Source organism: Tachypleus tridentatus, chromosome 9 (assembly GCF_004210375.1).
Source record: "Tachypleus tridentatus isolate NWPU-2018 chromosome 9, ASM421037v1, whole genome shotgun sequence".
NCBI classification, from domain to species: domain Eukaryota; kingdom Metazoa; phylum Arthropoda; class Merostomata; order Xiphosura; family Limulidae; genus Tachypleus; species Tachypleus tridentatus.
The window spans coordinates 45,214,436-45,234,679 of record NC_134833.1 but is presented as its reverse complement, the minus strand read 5'-3'; the positions used below and the strand labels follow the sequence as shown (position 1 = coordinate 45,234,679).

At 33.5% G+C, this 20,244-nt stretch overlaps 1 protein-coding gene across 3 annotated transcripts in view; it reads left to right on the top strand.

Moving 5' to 3' along the window:
• LOC143225177 (serine/threonine-protein kinase SIK2-like) overlaps window positions 1-19,143 on the top strand; it is an 81,260-nt gene extending 62,117 nt beyond the window's left edge. For all 3 annotated transcript variants that reach the window (XM_076454136.1, XM_076454137.1, XM_076454138.1), the window contains 5 exons: window positions 791-915; window positions 4,375-4,498; window positions 11,435-11,667; window positions 14,138-14,383; window positions 14,875-19,143. In XM_076454136.1, the coding sequence (XP_076310251.1) occupies window positions 791-915; window positions 4,375-4,498; window positions 11,435-11,667; window positions 14,138-14,383; window positions 14,875-16,449 (2,303 nt within the window). In that variant the 3' untranslated portion in view covers window positions 16,450-19,143. The remainder of the gene's footprint in view (window positions 1-790; window positions 916-4,374; window positions 4,499-11,434; window positions 11,668-14,137; window positions 14,384-14,874) is intronic.
• Window positions 19,144-20,244: the final 1,101 nt, after the last annotated feature.

The window sequence follows — 20,244 nt, the reverse complement described above, 5'->3', positions numbered from 1 at the left end:
TCATAAACAGTCACGTCGATAGTGTACGCGAATTGCGAAACTAGCATTGTTGGTTTGAAAATATAACTCTGTTTTTTGTTGTTTTTTTAAGTCCAGAAAGACTTCTACTTTAAACACTTCTCGTTAGAAACAACTTTTTTAAATACAGAAAGCTCTCTCCAGTAAATTCACCATCATTTTGTCCATTTACTATTTATACTGATTATGTTTATGAGTGTAAATAAACGTTGTGTCATTTTATCAAACTTTGTGTTCACTTTTTCGTTATTGAAACTCGGTCAAAGTAAGAGAATTCGGATGTAATTCGTGGTACATTCCTGATCGAATCTTCTCTAATTCTGCAGAACCGACCTTATCAGTATTGGAGGGAGCTAGTGCCCCTGACAATACCACGGAACTATATATTTTAATAAGGAATTTGCTTTGTGACGTTTCTTATTTTTGCAGGGCCAAGCGTGAGCTAGAGGCTAGCATGTTGAGCTGATAAATGAAGGGTTCAAGGTTCGAGACAGCGTACTGCTGAACACATTTCTTACTTTCAGTTTCAGAACATTATAAAAGTGGCTGTCGTCATTTGTATGGCTCGAAGATCATAAAAAGTTGCATCTATTTTGATAAGTTGCTCAAAATTAGTGACGGCTATCCCTGAACCATATACATAGATCTCTGACTTAGCTATTTAGCCCATGTTCTCAAAAAGTGACCTTTATATTGAAAGCTGCAATTCCATTCAGATGTCTTTAAAATAGTGGGCTTATTAAACTTATTTAACTTAATTTTTTTTTTGTAGATTTTGGTTTCAGTAATTACTACTCTATGGACAACTGGCTAACCACGTGGTGTGGGAGTCCTCCATACGCAGCACCAGAAGTATTTGAAGGCAAGAAATACGTTGGTCCAGAAATTGATGTATGGGTATGTAGTTTCAGTAGGTATAAAGTGTACCGACAATTAAGGGGTTGATTTTAAAGAAATAGTCACTTTTAAGTATGAGTTCAAGCTCTTTAAAAGAATTATTTAATATGTGAACATATTAATACGTGTGTTATCACTTATACGTATAGAACACAAATAAAAAATTTCCGTGGAGCGTGTTTAAAGACACGTCTGTATCCGCTATACCCCAGAGAGTACAAGTTCTGGCAAACATGAAATCTATCTGCTCAGTTACCCAATATAATCATTTGCAGTTTTGTGACTGAAGGATTTTTACTCATAAAGTGTCTAATTTTGTAATATCACTGTCATAATTAAAAGGAATGTGAACTATAGAAACGCGAGTTTTGGTATTCCGTTATGCATGATATACATATTTGAAATTAGTGCTTTTCTTATTAAAGAGTTCGATTTGACATACACTTATGGCTGATATAAATACTGATTGTTAGTGTTTTTCTTAATTAAAATGTGAAGTACGACATGCCCTACAACTGATTCAAATTTAAAATGTTACTACTGCTTCTCACATGAAAAAGTGCGACCCGGCATATCTTTATGACAGATACATATATTAAATGTTACTAATTTACTTATAGAGAAGACTGGCCTAGCATTCCGTTATAATAAGTACAAATATTGAATGCTACTGCTTTTCATATCAAAAAGTGCGTACTGGCATGTCCTGATGTCTGATAAAAGATATGAGATTTTGCTACTTTTTATATAAAAGAAAGTGGAATCAGCGCACCATTATGTATAACACATGTATATATATCAAATGTACAGTTACGACAGAAAGTGTTCGTACCCCTGCGTCCCGAGTAGTTTTTTGCTCATAACTTAAAAAGTATCACGATTAAGCTAATAGACGTATATTATATATTATAAATACAATACTAACACACATCTACATAAAGTTTTATGTAAATGGAACGACAAATAAACTGTTTATAAACAAATAATCAAAAATAGGAGGAGCAGAAACTGTTCGTACATTTCAGAACGTGTGAAGAAAGCTGATATTTTCGTAAAATTGTGTTTAGTTTGGCGAATAAACTACATTATACCATTCCAGAACTAGACACTAGGTTCATAATTATTGGAATGTAGCCAGCATAAAGTGTACTTCCTGCAATTTAGCGGCGTCTCCGTCATTATCTGCTTGGTCATCATGGCGAACAGGAAACAACTGTCCTGTGATTTAAGAAACCGAATTATTGTAAAATACAAGTCTCCTGTGTGTCTCTTTTCAGTATTGCTACATAACTTAATGTGCCGAAATCTACTATTCAAAGCATAATTGCCAAGTTTAAGCTTACAGGATCAAATGCTAACTTCCCTCGTTCCGGACGCCCCACCACAATTCCAGAGAGAACCAAGATGAAGGTTGTCAGAGAAGTTAGTAGGAACCCTCGTTTAACACGTAATGGCATACAAAACTGGTAAGGGAAATTGGGGTTGAAGTAAGCACCTCTACAGTTACGAACATATTACGCTCTTCTGGGTTCAAAGCATGCAGTCCTCGTAGAACTCCAAATTTAAAGCCTGTTCATTTAGAAGCACGATTAAGGTATGCAAGAAAACATGTAGATAAACCCTTTACCTATTGGAAGAGTATTCTTTAGTCAGACGAGACTAAAATCGAGCTTTTCGGCCACAATGATGTTCGCTATATTTTCCGTAAGAAGGGGCAAGGAAATCTTCCAAGGAACACCGTCCCTACAGTTAAACACGAAGGTGGCTCGATCATGCTATGGGGTTCCTTCAACTCTTCTGATGTAGGCAGACTTCACCGCGTTAACGAAATCATGAAAAAAGAAAAATACGTTGATATATTAGGCACTTATATCACGAATTATGCTCGGAACTAGCGGCTTGGGCGTCATTGGATCTTTCATCACGACAATGATCCTAAGCACACATCAAAATATGGGCAATCCTGGTTGAGAGGAACCACATAAGCGTTCTAGAGTGGCCATCGCAGTTACCCGATCTCAACCCAATTGAAAACGTTTGGCATGAATTGAAGACCAGAGTTCATCAGCGTCATCCGAAAACTTGCAAGAGCTGGAAGCCTTCTGTAAAGAAGAATGGAAGAAAATACCAGTCGAGTACTGTCAAACGATCATGGAGGGCTATGAGGAGAGATTGCGCCAAGTAATTCACCTGAAAGGCTACACAACTGACCATTAAATCGACGCACGAACACTTTCTGCCCCTTCTGTGTTTGGTTATTTGTTTATAAACAGTTTATTTGTCGTTCAATTTACATAAAAATATATGTAGATGTGTGTTAGTAAAATATTTATAATATACTCTACTTTCATTATCCTAATCTTGATACTTTTTAAGTTATGAGGAAAAACCTACTCGGGACGCAGGGGTACAAATACTTTCTGTCGTAAGTGTAACTGCTTTTCTTATAGAAAAGTGCATTTTGGCTCCCTTTTATGATTAATGCAAGTATAATAATGCTAGTGCGGCATCGATATTCTTATAAAATATTGAATGCCACTGTTTTTTCATCAAAAAGTGTGGGCCTAACATACAAATAATGAATATTACTGTTTATGCTATTAAAACGAGCGCCCTGTAAACAATTACGACAGATAAAATATTCGATGTTTCTGTTATTAGTATGAAAAAATCTAGTCTAGCACGGCCTTATGGATGATACGAGTATTAAATATTATTGCTTTTCTTATGAAAAAAATGTTGTCTGTCTATCTCTTATAACAGATACAAATATAGAATTGTGAATTGCTTTTCATAAAAATTAGTAGCCTGGCATACTCCTCTGACTGACCAAATATTTAATTAACGTTGCTATTTTTCATATCAGAAAGGTAGGGCCTGGTATCCTCTTATGGCACTTAGAAATATAAGTGTTATTACCTTTCTTATCAAAAAGGCCTGGCCTGGCATACAATTATTATAGATACAAATATTAAATGTTGCTCTTTCTATTATAGAAAGGTAGGTCATGGCATCTCTTTGTGACTGATGAATATATTGAATGTTATAGCTTTTCATTTTAAAAAAAAGGCCTACCATGATTGATGGAAACATCGAATGTTGCTCTATTTCTTATAGAAAAGTGCAACTTTGTATCCCCTTATGACAGGCACTGAATAATACTGCTTTTCATATCAAAAAGTGAGACCTACACAACCTTATTGGTGTTTTTCCTATCATAAAACACGGCCTGACATATTTTTACAACTTGTATAATTCCAAAGAAGCTGATTCTGCTATATCATTATGACAGAAAAATATAGAATGTTAATGTTTATCTTATTTAAAAAATGGGCCTTTCATACCATTATGTGTGATACAGATGATGAATATTACTGTTTTCGTATATTTAAATGTTTTTTTATTATTAATTTTTGTAACTTTTGTTATTCAAATAAAAAAAGTATCTGTTTGTTTTAGAGTTTGGGAGTTGTACTCTATGTCTTGGTGTGTGGAAACCTACCGTTTGACGGCAGTAGTCTTCAGGTCCTTCGAGAACGAGTGTTGTCTGGTCGCTTTCGTATTCCATACTTCATGTCTTCAGGTGGGTTTGTTTCTTTGTTTTTGAATTTCGCACAAAGCTACTCGAGGGCTATCTGTGCTAGCCGTCCCTAATTTAGCAGTGTAAGACTAGAAGGAATGCAGCTAATCATCACCACCCACCATTAATTCTTGAGCTACTCATTTACCAACGCATAGTGGGATTGACCGTCACATTATAACGCCCCCACGGATGAAAGGGCGACCATGTTTGGCGCGACTGAGATGCGAACCCGCGACCCTCAGATTACGAGTCGCACCTCTTAACACGCTTGGCCATGCTGGGCCTCTTCAGGTGGGAATATCTAAATTAAGTTTGTTGGTAATTACAAAGATACACAATGAGTTATTTCTTTTCTGTCTTCTTCGAACATCGAAACCCGGTTTTTACCGTTACAAGTCCTCGGACTTAACCACCGAGAAAATATCTGATTTCAGCTAATAATTAATATGTAATAACAATATAATTCATACCTCTGAAAAATACTCTTCATCAAAACCCGATAGCATCAGTAGTTATTGAATTGAACTACTATTTCCTTCTATTTAACTGTTTGAACATTATCACAAGTCATTTTCTATCACATTCTGTCGTACTTTTACGTAACCGCGAAATTATCCTTGAGAATAATAATAATATACGTATATGTTTACAAAATTTTGCAGATTGTTTGTAAACATTACATATGCAAAGATTCAGTTTTAAAATTAAGTATTAAGATTTTTTAGTTAAAGACTTTCTTGTAATATTTTTCTTTCAGAAACGTGAAATTTTGCACCCTTACTAAGTGAAACATGAGAGTGTGTACGTGTGTGTTATTAGTTATCTACATTCGTGCACACATGCGTGTGCATATCTTTTCATTTGAAAAATCACATAGAAATAAATTTGTGTCTATCATGGAATGTTAGAAGTAATTTTAATTATTATGAGAGGCTATAGAGTTTTTAACTATTATGGGCTGTTACACAGTAGTTTTTACCTGTTGTAGGACGTTTTAACTATTATGGGGTGTTATAGGATACTTTTAACTATTATGAAATTAAAGTGTAGCCGGTCAAAAGTGAATGAACAAGTACTATTACCTCCAGCCATAGTATATCCCAACTTCATATTTGATAGCAAACTGAAATAAATAAATTTTGCGAAATCAAACTTTACCGACAAAAAGGCAGAAAATTGTAGTCAAGGAAGTCAAGTCCCCGCTGGGACAGTAGTAAGTCTGAGGAGTTAAAACGCCAAAATCGAGTTTTTGATTCCCCTCAGTAGGCACAGCATGGCTTTGTTATAAGAAACATACACAAACATTTCAAACATCGGCAAATTCTTTTTAATGAGGCAAGCTAGCGAAACATCACGTAGGAAAGAAATGGTTCCTGATATAACAGCTTCTAATATATAAAAAGTCAGTACGTTTTAGTAACAATGCGTTCGGAAAATGACTTTATGTCATGTTGCTTAGTAATAAAAGTGTATAGATTATACTTTTATGCTAAAATGGGTTCAGAATACACATACAATCAACCTAATAACCCGATCGAAGCCGGTTACTTTCGCTTGTATAAAATAAAAATATCAAAATTTTAATCCGAATTTTTGTCAGTGGTAGCGTTAGTCTTGTGCAGATAAATGGTGAGATGTTGAATGACACGATAATGAAAATCTAGTACTTATGCTAACAGTCATTTGATTAAAAGATAATTTAACTTTCTTTGACATTAATTATTAGATTTGACTTTTCAGAAAATCACATAATAGACACTATTTTGAAAAAGAAAAATGCAAAAACAAAATTTACAATCTTTAAAGGATTTTTCTTTGTTTGGAATTAAGCAAAAAAGCTGCGCGATGGGCTGTCTATGTTCCGCCCACTACGGTTATCGAAACCTGGTTTCTAGCGGTGTGAGTCTGCAGACGTACCGCGGTGCCACTGGGAGGGGGCAGTCTTTAAAGGAATGCACTATATTTGAAATCTAGTTAACCACAATTTGACTTGTTAATGAGTGATATCTCTAATTTCCAGAAAGAAGTGTATAATAGTATCCCAGATACATATTTTTTGTAGGCATCTCGTCCAGTACAATAGGTCAGTATGCCAGTCGAGTTGCAATACATTTAATATGTAAAAATAAATTGTAACCTGAACGTTACAATGTATGAGAGAAAGAACGGAAGGGGAGCATGGCCTGGTGGTTCGCGTACCAGATTTTAGTTCCAAAGTTTTCGTGGAAGTAGCTATGACGGCGCACAGTTGATGGACACACAAGAATCATAAATCAATTGTAAATCATTAATTACTTAGATTAATTACTACAGAACAAAAACGAATTTAATTGTACAATGCATTAGCATTTTGCACTTGCTTTAAACAGAGCAGAATATGCATATTTTTTATAAACTATAGGTTTATCATTGAATGAATGATAAATACTATTTCCAATAACCTGTATTACGGAAATTCAAATTCATCCAGATTGTTTGGTTGAGATTGGACCTCCTGAATTTCTATACAAGCCCATACAGTCTTAGTTGTGACTGTTACATTTATTCTTTTTTTCATTCATTTCAGGTATCGTTTCAGCACATTATCTGCAAAGGTGAAATCACTGTCGTGCTGAATGATGAATCTGAATGAATGACATGGGGGTTAATAATTTATATCCATCATTCATCAAGGTGCCATTGTTTTTGCGAAGATCTACAGCATCTTTGACTGAGATACATCCTACACTTATGTTGGTCATTCAAAATGCTTTACTATAGATGTCATACAGTGATCGCTAAACGATTCTCTCTCTCATTTGTTACCAACTATCGCTACCTGTTTCTTAACCATTTAAATCTCGATGAATCTATAAATAACACATTCCTCAAACTTCACACATTCCATTGTTTGAAACCCGATGCCCATTTCAGGGTTTTTGTTTGGTTATCTATATTCAGCAGTATTTTTGTAGCTACACATCCATCGGTATTCCTATATAATTCTTACTGAAACATGAATTTTTCCTCCATCTGTTGCATTCACCAGCAAAATTTTGATTTCAACGCTTTTTATCGTTTGAATTTTTTGCTTTAAAACCTATCAGCATATTAAATACAGTACTCTTGACACTAATCTGACTACTTATACTTCTGTTGACGTTATCTTCGTGTGACATTGTATGATTATCCAGTTAAATCCATTCACAATGTAAATTATCGGAACGTCATTGTACTCTTGCAGTTCATTGTATACATTAAAGTGGGAGAAACCTCATGAAATTTGAATTTTTTAATGATTTTATTAACTGTTTTCATAATTATTTCGTTATGTGTTTTCCTTATGGCAAAGCCACATTGGACTATCTGCTGAGCCTACCGAGGGAATCGAACCCCTTATTTAGCGTTGTAAATACGTAGACTTACCGCTGTACCAGTGGGGGGACTGGTATTAAAGTAAAAAATTCGTCTAAGCCAACATTAAATTTAAAAAGTCTGTATATGCACTAGAGATAGTTAGTTTAATCTTCATCGCACGTTAAATAATCATTATTTTAGAACGAAAACCAATTATTTTAATATTATAGTTTAATTTTTTATCGTTTTACGAAGTTTAATGTCATTTAAATTGTGCGGTTTACTATATTACATTAAATATGCCACCCCAATTACGCAGCGATATGTATTCAGACTTACAACGCTAGAAACAGGGTTTCGATACTCCAGGTGGGCAAAGCACAGATAATTTATTAAGCAGCTTTTTGCTTAATTACAAACAAACAAAATACTAGGTGCTTCGAGATGAATATTAGTTTTTAACAATTACCATTTGACAATTTATGTATGTGTATTTATATATAGAATATTAATACTCAACAGTCAAGTAAAATAAAGCAAAACCAAAAGGAAGGATTGTGTTAAAAGCAGCAAATTTAAGTACTGATTAATAATAATTTTTAATGAACAAAAACAAGCTCAAACAAAAATAAAAACTCTGCACCAATCGAAATGATTACCACGGTACAGGCAAAAATGTGGGATATAAAATGTATTCTAAGCTTTGGAGGTGATTGCAGTGAGGATACGCCATCTATCGTTCTTAACCTCTGTTCATCACTCTCACGTGAAAAAATCCATGGATAATGAAAAATAGAAATATAAATTGGGATAGCGAGACGTGGGTGCTCAAGCCCACAACGTCCCACATTTAAATCACTCTTCATTGCCTGCATACAGTTGTGGGAAGGTGACTGCTCTCCAAAGTAAAGACGAAACAATAATAATAATAAGTTATTACCACTTGGAGGCAAGTGAGATAAACTTACTTCCTTAAGTTGGCATATTAGCCCCCATTATGATGGCAAGGGGCTAGGTAGTAGTCCACTTGATAAATTATACTATTATAAAAGGTACCAACCAATTATCTAAACTGTTATAACTCCAAACCATTACCCATTAAGTCCACTGTAATTATGAATTTTCAGACTCTAAACAAGCCTTTGTATGCAATAAGGTGTTTGTCCGCGAAAAAAATAGTGCCAAGTTGTTTAAATGGCCGTATTACCAATTAAAAATACTTACCAGAAACTTTCAATAAAATTTCCTTCATTTTTACTTCTTTATATTTATTTAATACATCTTGTACTTATCACAGAACAATTTAATAATTTTAGTTAGAGTTTCTTTATTAACTATATTAAATATTAATTTTTGTATCAATATTTCAACATTAGTAATAAAATATTGTTTGGTTTCTAAATTTTACAAAAGCTGAATAATTGTGAAGTTATAATGCTTATGACAGAAGACTATGGCGCATTACTATTAAAAGAGGGTAAACCATATATTGGAAAGCAAAATATGTTTTTATCAAATACGTGCCTCTACATTAGGTATTGAAGTATTTTTAGTTACTAATTATACTGGATAAATAGTGCTAATAACATTATTTGTTTAAGGATTATTTATACTAATTAAATCATCTATGTATCAGTAAGTTAAAGCAAAAGATTTGTGTAATTTTGAATAATCTTATGTTCATAAAATTAAAAATTACCCATACAAGTAGAATGGTAATCTCCCGTTGTAACTGCTATTACTTGTTTGGGTTTATTTTTTATTTCATTGCATGTGTGTGTGTGTATATATATATATATACATAGAGCAGAAAGGCGCTAAAGACAGTTTGATAGAAATATGAGTTCGGGTTTGTCATGGTCCTAGCGGTTACTGTGACCAGATTTTACCGGAAGCTGGTTATAATTTATTTATCTCCAGTTTAGTATAGTAATTAACAACAACAACTATATTATTATTCTTTAAGCTGAAGTGGTTATGAGGTTTTAGATATCTTGTACTTTGTATTTTCCGAATTGTGTTAAATAGGTATTACACTGGTGTGATCATTGTGATTGGCTAATTGGCCGTTAATTTAAATCTCTTTCACTGTCAAGTTATTTTTGTAGCCTTACATTAAAGTTGCCTGGTTTTTGTTCTCTCAAAAATTAAATAAGTATAATACTTTAATCTGTGAAGCGAAAATTTGAAAAATATACTTATGCGGGACATATTACATCTAGGTTGAGTATAATGGTTTTAATACATTGATAAAATTTATTTCACTTTGAGAGTAATTAAAAGCTTACACTTGAGTGTGATTTGGCAGTTGTTTTTTTGAAAAATAGAATAAAGTACAGATCTATGGATTGTCTTAAAAGTTGTTATATTGATGAAATGTATCCATAGTTTTACTTGTCACTACCTTATACTACTAATTTATAGAAAGATGTGTACAGTAGTATTACAATTTGATACTGTTTGTTAATACTATATAGACGTTTCTTTCAGTATTAAATATCATTATACTAGCTTGGTTACATGTTTAGTATGTTCACAACTAAACGTTTCTAAGTCAGTAACTGGTCGTATTACAACATGCTTAATATGTTCACACCTAAGCGTTTTGAGGTCAATATGCCAGATTACAACATAATTAATGCGTACACATCTAAAGGTTTTGTTCCCCCAGGAGGACAGTTATGAATTTACGGACTTACAACGCTAGAATTCGGGGTTCGAGTCACCCCAGTGCACACAGTAGACATTTCAATGTGGCTTTGCTCTGAAACAAACAGACCTAAATGTTTTATTTACCTGATGCTTTTCAGTCTGAAGTGTTGTGAACTGTTCAATATCTCCTGTATTTGTCTTAGCATTTTGAAATATAAAAGATAAAAAATTATATATGATTTGCTCAATACAGTTAACACTCACAAAAAATACCTGTATAATTTACCGATGCATACAACTGTCACTAATTTCTGTGTTAAAATCTCACGTAATTCAAGTCAACGTTATTTAAGTTTGAATTGTTTTTGAATTTCGCGCAATGCTATACGAGGGCTACCTATACTCGCTGTCCCTAATTTAGTAGTGTAAGACCAGATGGAAGGCAGCTAGTCATCACCACCCACCGTCAACTTTTGGGCTATTCTTTTACCAATGGATCACTCTTATAATGCCCCCGCAGCTGAAAGGGCGAGCATATTTGGTGTGACGGTATTTGAACCCGCGACCCTCACATTACGATTCGAGCGCCCTAATCACCTTTAAAGCTGAGTTTTAATATTTTTTTTGCAAAAATAAATCATTATGGGAAGTATTTGAGTACAAAATTTATAACGCTAGAAATCGGGTTTCGATACTCGTGGTGGGCAGAGCACAGAAATCCCATTGTATATCTTTGTGCTTAAGTACAAGAAACAACTCAACACATTAGAATATTATTATCATATATTTAGTATAATCTTAAAGATATCAAGATACACTTGAAAAGTGTATCAAATAACTTTATATTTGTAAATATTTTAATATTCTCTAATAAATATTTTTAATATATGTTATGATACTCTTTTTTTTAACCAGAAGAGTAATTATGTTATTTGGTTTATTTTCTAGAATGTGAAAACTTGATTCGTCGGATGTTAATGTTGGACCCAAACAAAAGGTTTAGTGTAGAGCATATCAAAAGACATAAATGGATGCAGCTAGAAAGTACTATCCCTCCATCGCTTTCACAACATGTTGGCTCTTATCCTAGTGACAGAGAAGTGGTAAAACTTGGAGAGTTCAATGAAAAAATACTGCGATTAATGCAGAGTCTAGGCATTGATACGTCCAAAACTAGGGAGGTAACAATACTGTAGTAATAAATCATATAAGCTTGATATTAAACAAAGTTTAATATTCATTCATTTCATCTTCCAAAAATATTTACTTAACAATGCTATAAACTTTCAGGCATTATTCCATTCAGTTGGCATTGTGAATCTTGAAATATCTTAAAATGCAAATAAAAATAAGGTTTTAGGGTGAGTTACTTATATACTTTAAAAGTATTAAATCGTATTAATAATAATACGATTATGGAAAGTGTATAAAAACACTTTAAATGCGACACTATTAAGCAAAATATGTTACTTAAACACACTATTTGTCATGTACAGAGAGCTGAGTATACTGTATTAAAACAAAAGAATAAGTATGTTACATTGAACAGAAGTTTGAGTACTTTATACTAAAACAGAATATTAAGAACGTTATATTGAACAGAGTATTGAGTCATGCTCAAACCATTTCGATATAAAATTACTATGGAAAAACATACATTAAAATTATCTTTTGACATAGTTTGGTGTTACGTAGGTAGTGTGATACAATTGAAAATTGATCACTTTTGGAAAATACATATAAAAACTTTTTCCATATCATACTGTTTATACACTCAGATCGTAAAGATGTATTCATGTCGTGGACTTAAACTTTCCAAGACGGGAATATCACTTTTATTTAATGGCATTAGAAAACATATAGAGATGGAACAACTATGGGACGAAGTTGACGCAGAAAGAGATCTGAAACAAGTTACATCCCTTCTGTACTAAAGAAAGTGCTGTGTCTCGTAACAGGTCAGGATCAGCAAACACAAAAGTCAGTAGCAAGTGTGATCTACTTATCTCAGGCAACACAATAAAAATTGTCTTCCAAAAAGTGATACAAGTCACATCTCCACAAGATGATTCTATGTTTCTTTATAGTATACTCCAAAAAGATGGAGAATGTAACGGGTATTCAGTACAGTGACTTACTGGCCAAACCACAGGATATAGTGCTTATAAGTTTCTGTGCAATCAGAGTGTTGAAATGGGTAGTTGGAAACTGTCTTTCTCATACATTACATGCATTGTAGAAAACTTTCAGGAAAAACTGATACACAGTTTATGCACAGTTGGAACGCTTAAATGTTGGACACAACAGTCTGACTACTGAACTTTTGCTGATTGAAACTATTCTGCAGGGTTATATTCAGGAAACACGGTCGTTTAATAAAGTACGACCGAACGTGGCATCTGAACTACAACGACGTAATGAGGCTCCAAATTCGTTTTAAATATAATGTGCTTAACGTCTATGTATATATACAAGTTTCCGTGTCTTATTGTAAAAAAAGACAGTTTATTTGTGTGGACTCTTTAGTTTCTAGTAACTTCAAGAGGACATTTTATTACATATAATTAAAACAGTTGTGTACTTATGTTCAAATACCATTTTTTATTTCTCTTCATTCTTTTGTTTTAATCCCATTTTGCCTACAATTGAATATTTACAGGTAAGGTTCTGAAAGTATCAGGTTTAGTCTTTTATGTTGTTTTTGCGTCCCTGTCCAGTTCAACCTGGGTAGGTTCAACCAGTAGTTTCATTTTACTGTCGTGTTCGCTAGGTACAATATCTCCAGTTTTAGCGTTGATTTTGAGTAAAATCCCTTATACTTGTTTTCGCAACACAACAGTAAACGTTAATGAAAACGTTGTTGTAATAAACGTAAAGAATTTATTGCCAAATACATTTTAATATTTGTGGAAAGTGTATTCCAACAATTTGAATATTTATCTACTTTTATTTTTATTGAACTATTTGTATACTGTTTAACTCAAAGTTTAATTCGTATGTTTATTGAGCACTTAAATTTCAGCAAATGCGTTGTAGAATTTGCTTTTCATGTAATTTCCATTTGTCAAATTGTAGGAATTATCAAATAGTATTCATGAATTATTTCAGTTATTTTATGCTGGTTCCCTGGTAGGTCAGTGATAACTCTTCGGATTTATAACGCTAAATCAGGAGTTCGATTCCTCTCGGTGAACACAGCAGATAGTCTGACGTGGCTTTGCTACATAAATACACACATGAATATTTTATGTCGCTTTGATATTAAAGCAATTTATTTAAGGATGCTTGAAAACTTAATGAGTTTTCAAGTTTGTTTTTACGTACAAAATTATACTATGAATTATATATGACCATCACAAAGATGAAACTCCAGAGCTTAACGTTATAAGCCTTCAAGCTTTACTGCTTGAGTTTGGTTCACTGAGAAATAAAATTCATCTATAACACTGTCATATGTGTTATTGTTTCGAATTAAGCACAAAGCTACACAATGGGCTATCTGTGCTCTGCCCACCACGGGTATCGAAACCTGGTTTTTAGCGTTGTAAGTCCGCAGACATACCGCTGACCATTGGGGGCAACACTGTCTTTTAAAAAAAGAATGGTTATGACAGAAAGGTACGCAATATTATGTTTTGATTATTTTCTCAGTCTTTAGTGAACGAGAAATTCGACCATCATGCCGCTATATATTTTCTTTTGTTGGATCGCTTACGACAACACAGAACAACCGTACCGCCTGCCACAGTGAAACAACCAGTTGACACCTGCCAACCCCGTAGACCTAGCACTATAGCTGAACAAGCAATGAGAAAACTAGATTCACCCCCTTATGGCTTCAATTCTTATCAGCAGCCAGGTGGCCCAACATGTGGGTCGCAGATGACACAATCTCAAGTATGTTAATTTCGTTTTCTTTTAATCTCCTCATCTTCAAGTAAATACTAACAACTAAGAAAGATTTGTATAAAGTGTTGAGTAGGAACTTTGTTTTGAATAAATATTTGAATAGGCTCAATAAAATCTTAATTATATGTCCCATATTTCCTTTAAAGTCACTAATTACGCAATAGAGAACAAATCATAAACACATTAAGTTATCGTAACTGGACATTAGGAGATTAAATACTTAATTGACAAGATGTTCATTTCCGTTAACATTCAAATATATTAGAAATATCGGTAAAATAATGTTTCATATCAAAATTCTTCGTAGCTTATTAAATGTTGAGATACAAGCTATTTGGAAAGATGTTGTAACAAGACTAATATTTTTAACTTTTTGAACTTGGTCATCTTAATGAAAAAGTATTTAGTAATGTAAGTTTGTATAACTTGTTATAGATTGTATATTTTCCGAATCCTTCCCAGCACTTTGTTTCTTCCAGGCCCGACCTTGCATTAGTGCCATGAGGTATCATATGTTCAGTAGAACAACAGACGGAACAACACCCACTGGTGGTCCTTTCATTGCCCATGCATATCGAATAAATGAACGGGACACTGGCCAATATGTTCTTCCTTCAGGAACATATTTTAATGATGTTTCTCAGGCCCCTAGAATCCCTCGAAATCAAATTGGATCTCCAATGTCCAGAGTGACCGAGTCCTTAGATGAAGGGGTAGAAACGGACATTAATGAAGGATCCAGAGATTCCCAAGCCCAACATCCCATTCAACAAAAGCCATCTTCCCAGTACAGTGAACACGCCACTTGTTGTGGAACGAGTGATAGCCATAGAGACAGTCCACCATTATGTAGTCTTACTCAGTTGCTCAGTCTATCTGATTCACCAGTTGGAAGTTTCACAAGCCAAGGCTCAAACTTTGACAGCTTTGATTCGCAAATCGAAACAGATTTTGCTTCTAGTCTAACTTCCTGCTCACAGGGAAATCAGAGTACTGCAAGTTTCTATGAAAGTCGTGAAGAGTCATTGTGTGTAACTAATCCATGTGAAGTTCTATCTCAAACTAGGCTACCTGTTCGAATCAACAATGTTAACCGACATTCTTATCGACATAACCCAATTGAAACCGAACGTAGTGCCATAGAATCCCCCACCAGCTTTCGAGAAGGCCGTCGTGCTTCAGATGGGCTTGTTGCTCAAGGTGTAGCCATGTTTTGTCAACGACTTGACGAGACTTCTAAGGCCCGTGGGGTTGTAGGGTTAAACGAAATTAAACAAGAACACCAAAAACTTCGAAATTTGTATCCGAGTCAAGTGCCAGAGGCTCAGCAAGTCCAGTATCAACTGCAACACTCTCAGTATTGGTCAATGGTTTCAGAGAGTTTGGCTCTTTCGTCACCAGACCAACAAACGTTACCAGTATCCAAACGTGTAAGTCTCCCGGAAAGTTTCAAATATTCCCCAATTCCTTCAGCTTTAAGGCATGGAATTGTTTGTGAAGACTCTCAGTTAGGACAACCCTCAGAATTTGGAGGAATATTACTTAGTCAGAGCAAACCTTTGCAACAGCAACTACTTCAACAGAGGTTGCAGCAGAAGAGACAGGTGCTACAAAAACAGGCATCACTTCATCGCCGCCAGGCGGTGCGTCAAACATCATACAAGCTTGCACAGCAAGCACCGACAATTCCTCCTCTTCCGACTGAGCTTTTGAATCCTGTGTTACCCTTTCAGCCCATTTCAGAAGATATATCTTCTCCATCAGACGAGGAAGTTCATGCTCAGCCCCTTTCAGAGCAATATAAAACTCATGGCTCTAAAGAAATGACAATCGCTCCTGTGACTTCTGAACAAGAGGAGTCCGTGTCATTATGTCCTATCTTTCCAGTTATTCCAGTTGAAACTAGGTCTACAAGCGAGTATTCTGAGATTGAATTGGAAAAGTCAGAACAGGATAACAGTATTGAGTCTAGTCAGGCCAAGAAGCCTTCCTCAGCCTGTGATGATGTCATTTTTTCTGGAGAGCCAGTAATTAGTGTTGTTCCTCCTGAGTAATAAGTTTTGCCAAAATCGTGGAGGCCATATTGGCTCCATATAACCCAATTTGACATTGTGCACAAAGTGATCTGTTGCTCTATACTATGAAGTTTTTTGTTAATAGCAGTATGTGTATCTTTAGTTATCAAAATAAGTATATTCATGTTTTAGTTTTAGAGATGAACTTGCTGAAAAGCTTATGTTAGTCTTCTTCTTTGAATAAATAGGAAAAAAAATGTTATTCTAAACCATATATATTCTCAGCGTAATTTCGTAGACGATAGCAATTTGTTGAAGGCTTAGGCTGAAGGAATTCAACTTATCAAAGTGTACAGTGCAACATCAATTTCAGGTAGTAAAGTGAAGTGAATGATGAATCGCGGTGCAACACACTTTCGCATGTCAATAAATATAGAAAGAAAAGAAAAAAAGAAATCAGCTATATTGTTGTAAGATGGATTTCCATGTGAATATTAAATAGCGTATTTACTTTTCACACTTAAAGAATAAATCATATATTTGTGAATACAGTTATTAACCCTAGTTTGTTGTGTTTTGTCGAACAACTGCTTTATTTCTACATCTTATTAACAAAGTCTTTATTGTTAGCTTATTTATTAGGGCTGCATTTTTATGCGACTTCAAGTAATAGATGCGATGGAATATGGCACTCGTTATAATGCCTGGAAATAACGAAATTATAAGTCTTAGTTTAAATGAATTGTCCATATATAAGAAAACAATTAAGTACAACAATCTGTCAGATGAAAGTTTACTGCTTGTGTAAGTTACTTGCTTTTCTGCACAGAGCTGTTATGGGTTATTAGAACCTATACCTCTTTGTTGAGAGCATCAACGAATATCAAGGTATTGTTATTGTATTGCATTGTTAATATTGTTACTTTAACTGAATATTGCTGTTTTTGTTTACTTTACCTGTAGATAAAATTTTATACAGTAAATCTTAATTGAGGACACAGATATATTTATAAAGAACGGAAATTTATTACTTAAAATCATCCTTTCAAAAACAAATTATTTTACTGTAGCCATCACTCTAGTCAGTTTTTAGTATGTCTTGTCGCTATTATTTTATTATGTGCATGCATTATATTAAAATCGTATGCTTATAGGTAGATCAGTGAAATGTATTCAGTGTTATTTATTGTACTTGTTGTTTAAAACATTTTAATTTTTTATGTACCTAAACAACTTGTTATTCTATTTATTGCGAAAGTTAGAATGAAAGAGACGTTTAGATTTGAGTTTTATGCTAAAGTACCTCTTTCAAATTTGAAAATCAGAAAACTGGAATACAGTTGTATCAAATTGTGTATATAACTGCCTTGAAATGTTTTGCAATATAAAAATTTTAGTTAGTGAAACAGGAGAAAACTAGTAAAATTATTCATTCACTTTTCTTCTATATGATTTTTTCTTTGTATTTATGTTTCTCTTATGTTGTTTCATTATCTGGTTTATCACAGCAATAAATGCTTTATTGTCTGGCTGAGACACATTGGTTTGTAGACGTTGAGTTTAATTGTTTTTCTCTGACGTACGATGCATTACAACATTTTCCGGAAATACTGATAAAGAGATTGTCCGTGAAGAACTTGATAAATGTACGATAATTAGTATCTAGTATATTTTACAAGATATAGAACAGCCGAATTTTTTATTATTCTAAAAAATATGCTTTTACGTGTAAAAAATAAAATTCGAGCTCAGGATCGCATACTTTACCAGTTACAAAGTTATTTCTGGGAATGTTTTATGTTGAGCTCAAAGTACCATAATGTTAGCGGAATATATATAAAATATCTTTGTTATATCTAGCACCAACATGTAACCGTTGAATTAAACAATTAACACAGAAATAAAGGAGAATAGAAACAACAGTTGCTTCCAGCAAAATTTACCCCATAGGAAGAAACATTTATTTTTAATTACAGATCTAGTAGTAAATTTGAGAAAGCTTTTGTCGCAATAAAAGATCGTCATTTGCAATGTAAATTTCCTCAGAATATTCATTTTTATCGAAAAAAATGCAAGAGTGAAAAAACAAAAGATTGAGTGACATATATATCGAAATTAATAGTGATATCCTTGAAAAGTTTTAGTGAGAAAGAAATTTATCCAGTAACGGAACAAATTATATCTGCTTTTATTTTTGGAAGCACATTATGGTAATGCAATAATAAATTGGACGGAATGATTTATAAGATACATAGTGAAAGTTATTTCATGTAGAATACTTACAATATATTTCAACAGACGTTAATATTTTTTCTTCACGTTTATTATTGAATACATCAACTGTTAACATTCATGGAAATGCATCTAATAAATGTCGCATTAGTCGCTTCATTTAAATATAAATACCGAAACAAAATATACACTTTAATAAGAGGTTATGTGTTAATAGCTGAATTTAAACATTTTCATTACTAAATCACGTTATTTACTAACTTTGTTCCGTTTGTGTACACTTTTCAGAGTTGTTTATTTAGAATGCAGTTATGTAGATGGGTCATGTCATCTCGAGTAGTAAATATAACAATCAAATAATAGTCTTACAGAATCCAATAATAGTCTATTACTGTTACACAGTATTTTTATACTGCTTTATAAGTGAAAAATGTTAAATATGAAGAAATATGTAATTTTTATGTTTGTGTGAATAAAAGTATAGGTAGGTAGTAACACCAATTATGCTCAAATGTATTATTACTATGTAATTTAGAATGTTGTGTGACTATATAGAATGTTCCATAATATATTTCACATGTTAAAGCAATAACACTTCTTGAAACTTAATATTTATCATTAAACAATGGCTAAATTATACATTTGATTTTTAAAAAAATAGCAACAAAAATTAGTTAATACTTTCAATCTCTTTCGCATTTCTGCAATTAAATAACGCCTGACAACAATCAGAATCTTTAAAGAAAACCCAGATCGAGTTAATACTTGTTAAGCTTAAAACTCACTTCGATTTGAAATTATACATGAGACAATATATTAAGCACACACCTTCAATTTGTACATGGAAGTAAGCTGAAGATGGAATTTGATGATTTTACTTATAAATACACTTTGTTCCACATTCTCATTTCAAAATTTATTTCATTTATAAATTTTATATAAAAGTGAATATTAATTATAGTAGATTTGTAACAACAACGATCGCTAAGGTATGAAAGTTCTTTACACGTTGACAAAGTAGGATTATATTAATTATAATCCTCATAAGATATTTACGTTAAGTCTGTTATATTTTAAACACCACATTAGAGACTAAATATAAATGTAGTATTAAAAGTATAATACACCCAGCATGGATAGGTGGTTAAGGCAGTCGACTCGTAATCCGCGGATTCGAATCCCCATCACACCAAACATGCTCGCCCTTTCAGCGGTGGGGTCGTTATAATATGACGGTCAATCCCACTATTCGTTGGTAAAAGAGTAGCCCAAGAGTTAGCGGTGTGTGGTGATGACTGTTTGCCTTCCCTCTAGTCTTACACTCCTAAATTAGGGACGGCTAACGTAGATAGCTCTCGTGTAGCTTTGCGCGAAATTCGAACCAAACCTAACATAACTGTCTTATGACACTTATGCCTGTGTCATTGAATTCCGCCTAGCCTGAAGAGCTCTGGTTTCAGCGAAACGCATCGTGAATGAATATGAAGAACAGTGTGATTGAAATATTAAATTACACCCATCTTAGTCTTGAAAATCACCAAGGTAGAAGATTAAGAATGTAGTGTTTAAAATATAATAGGCCTAACATAAATGTCTTATGAC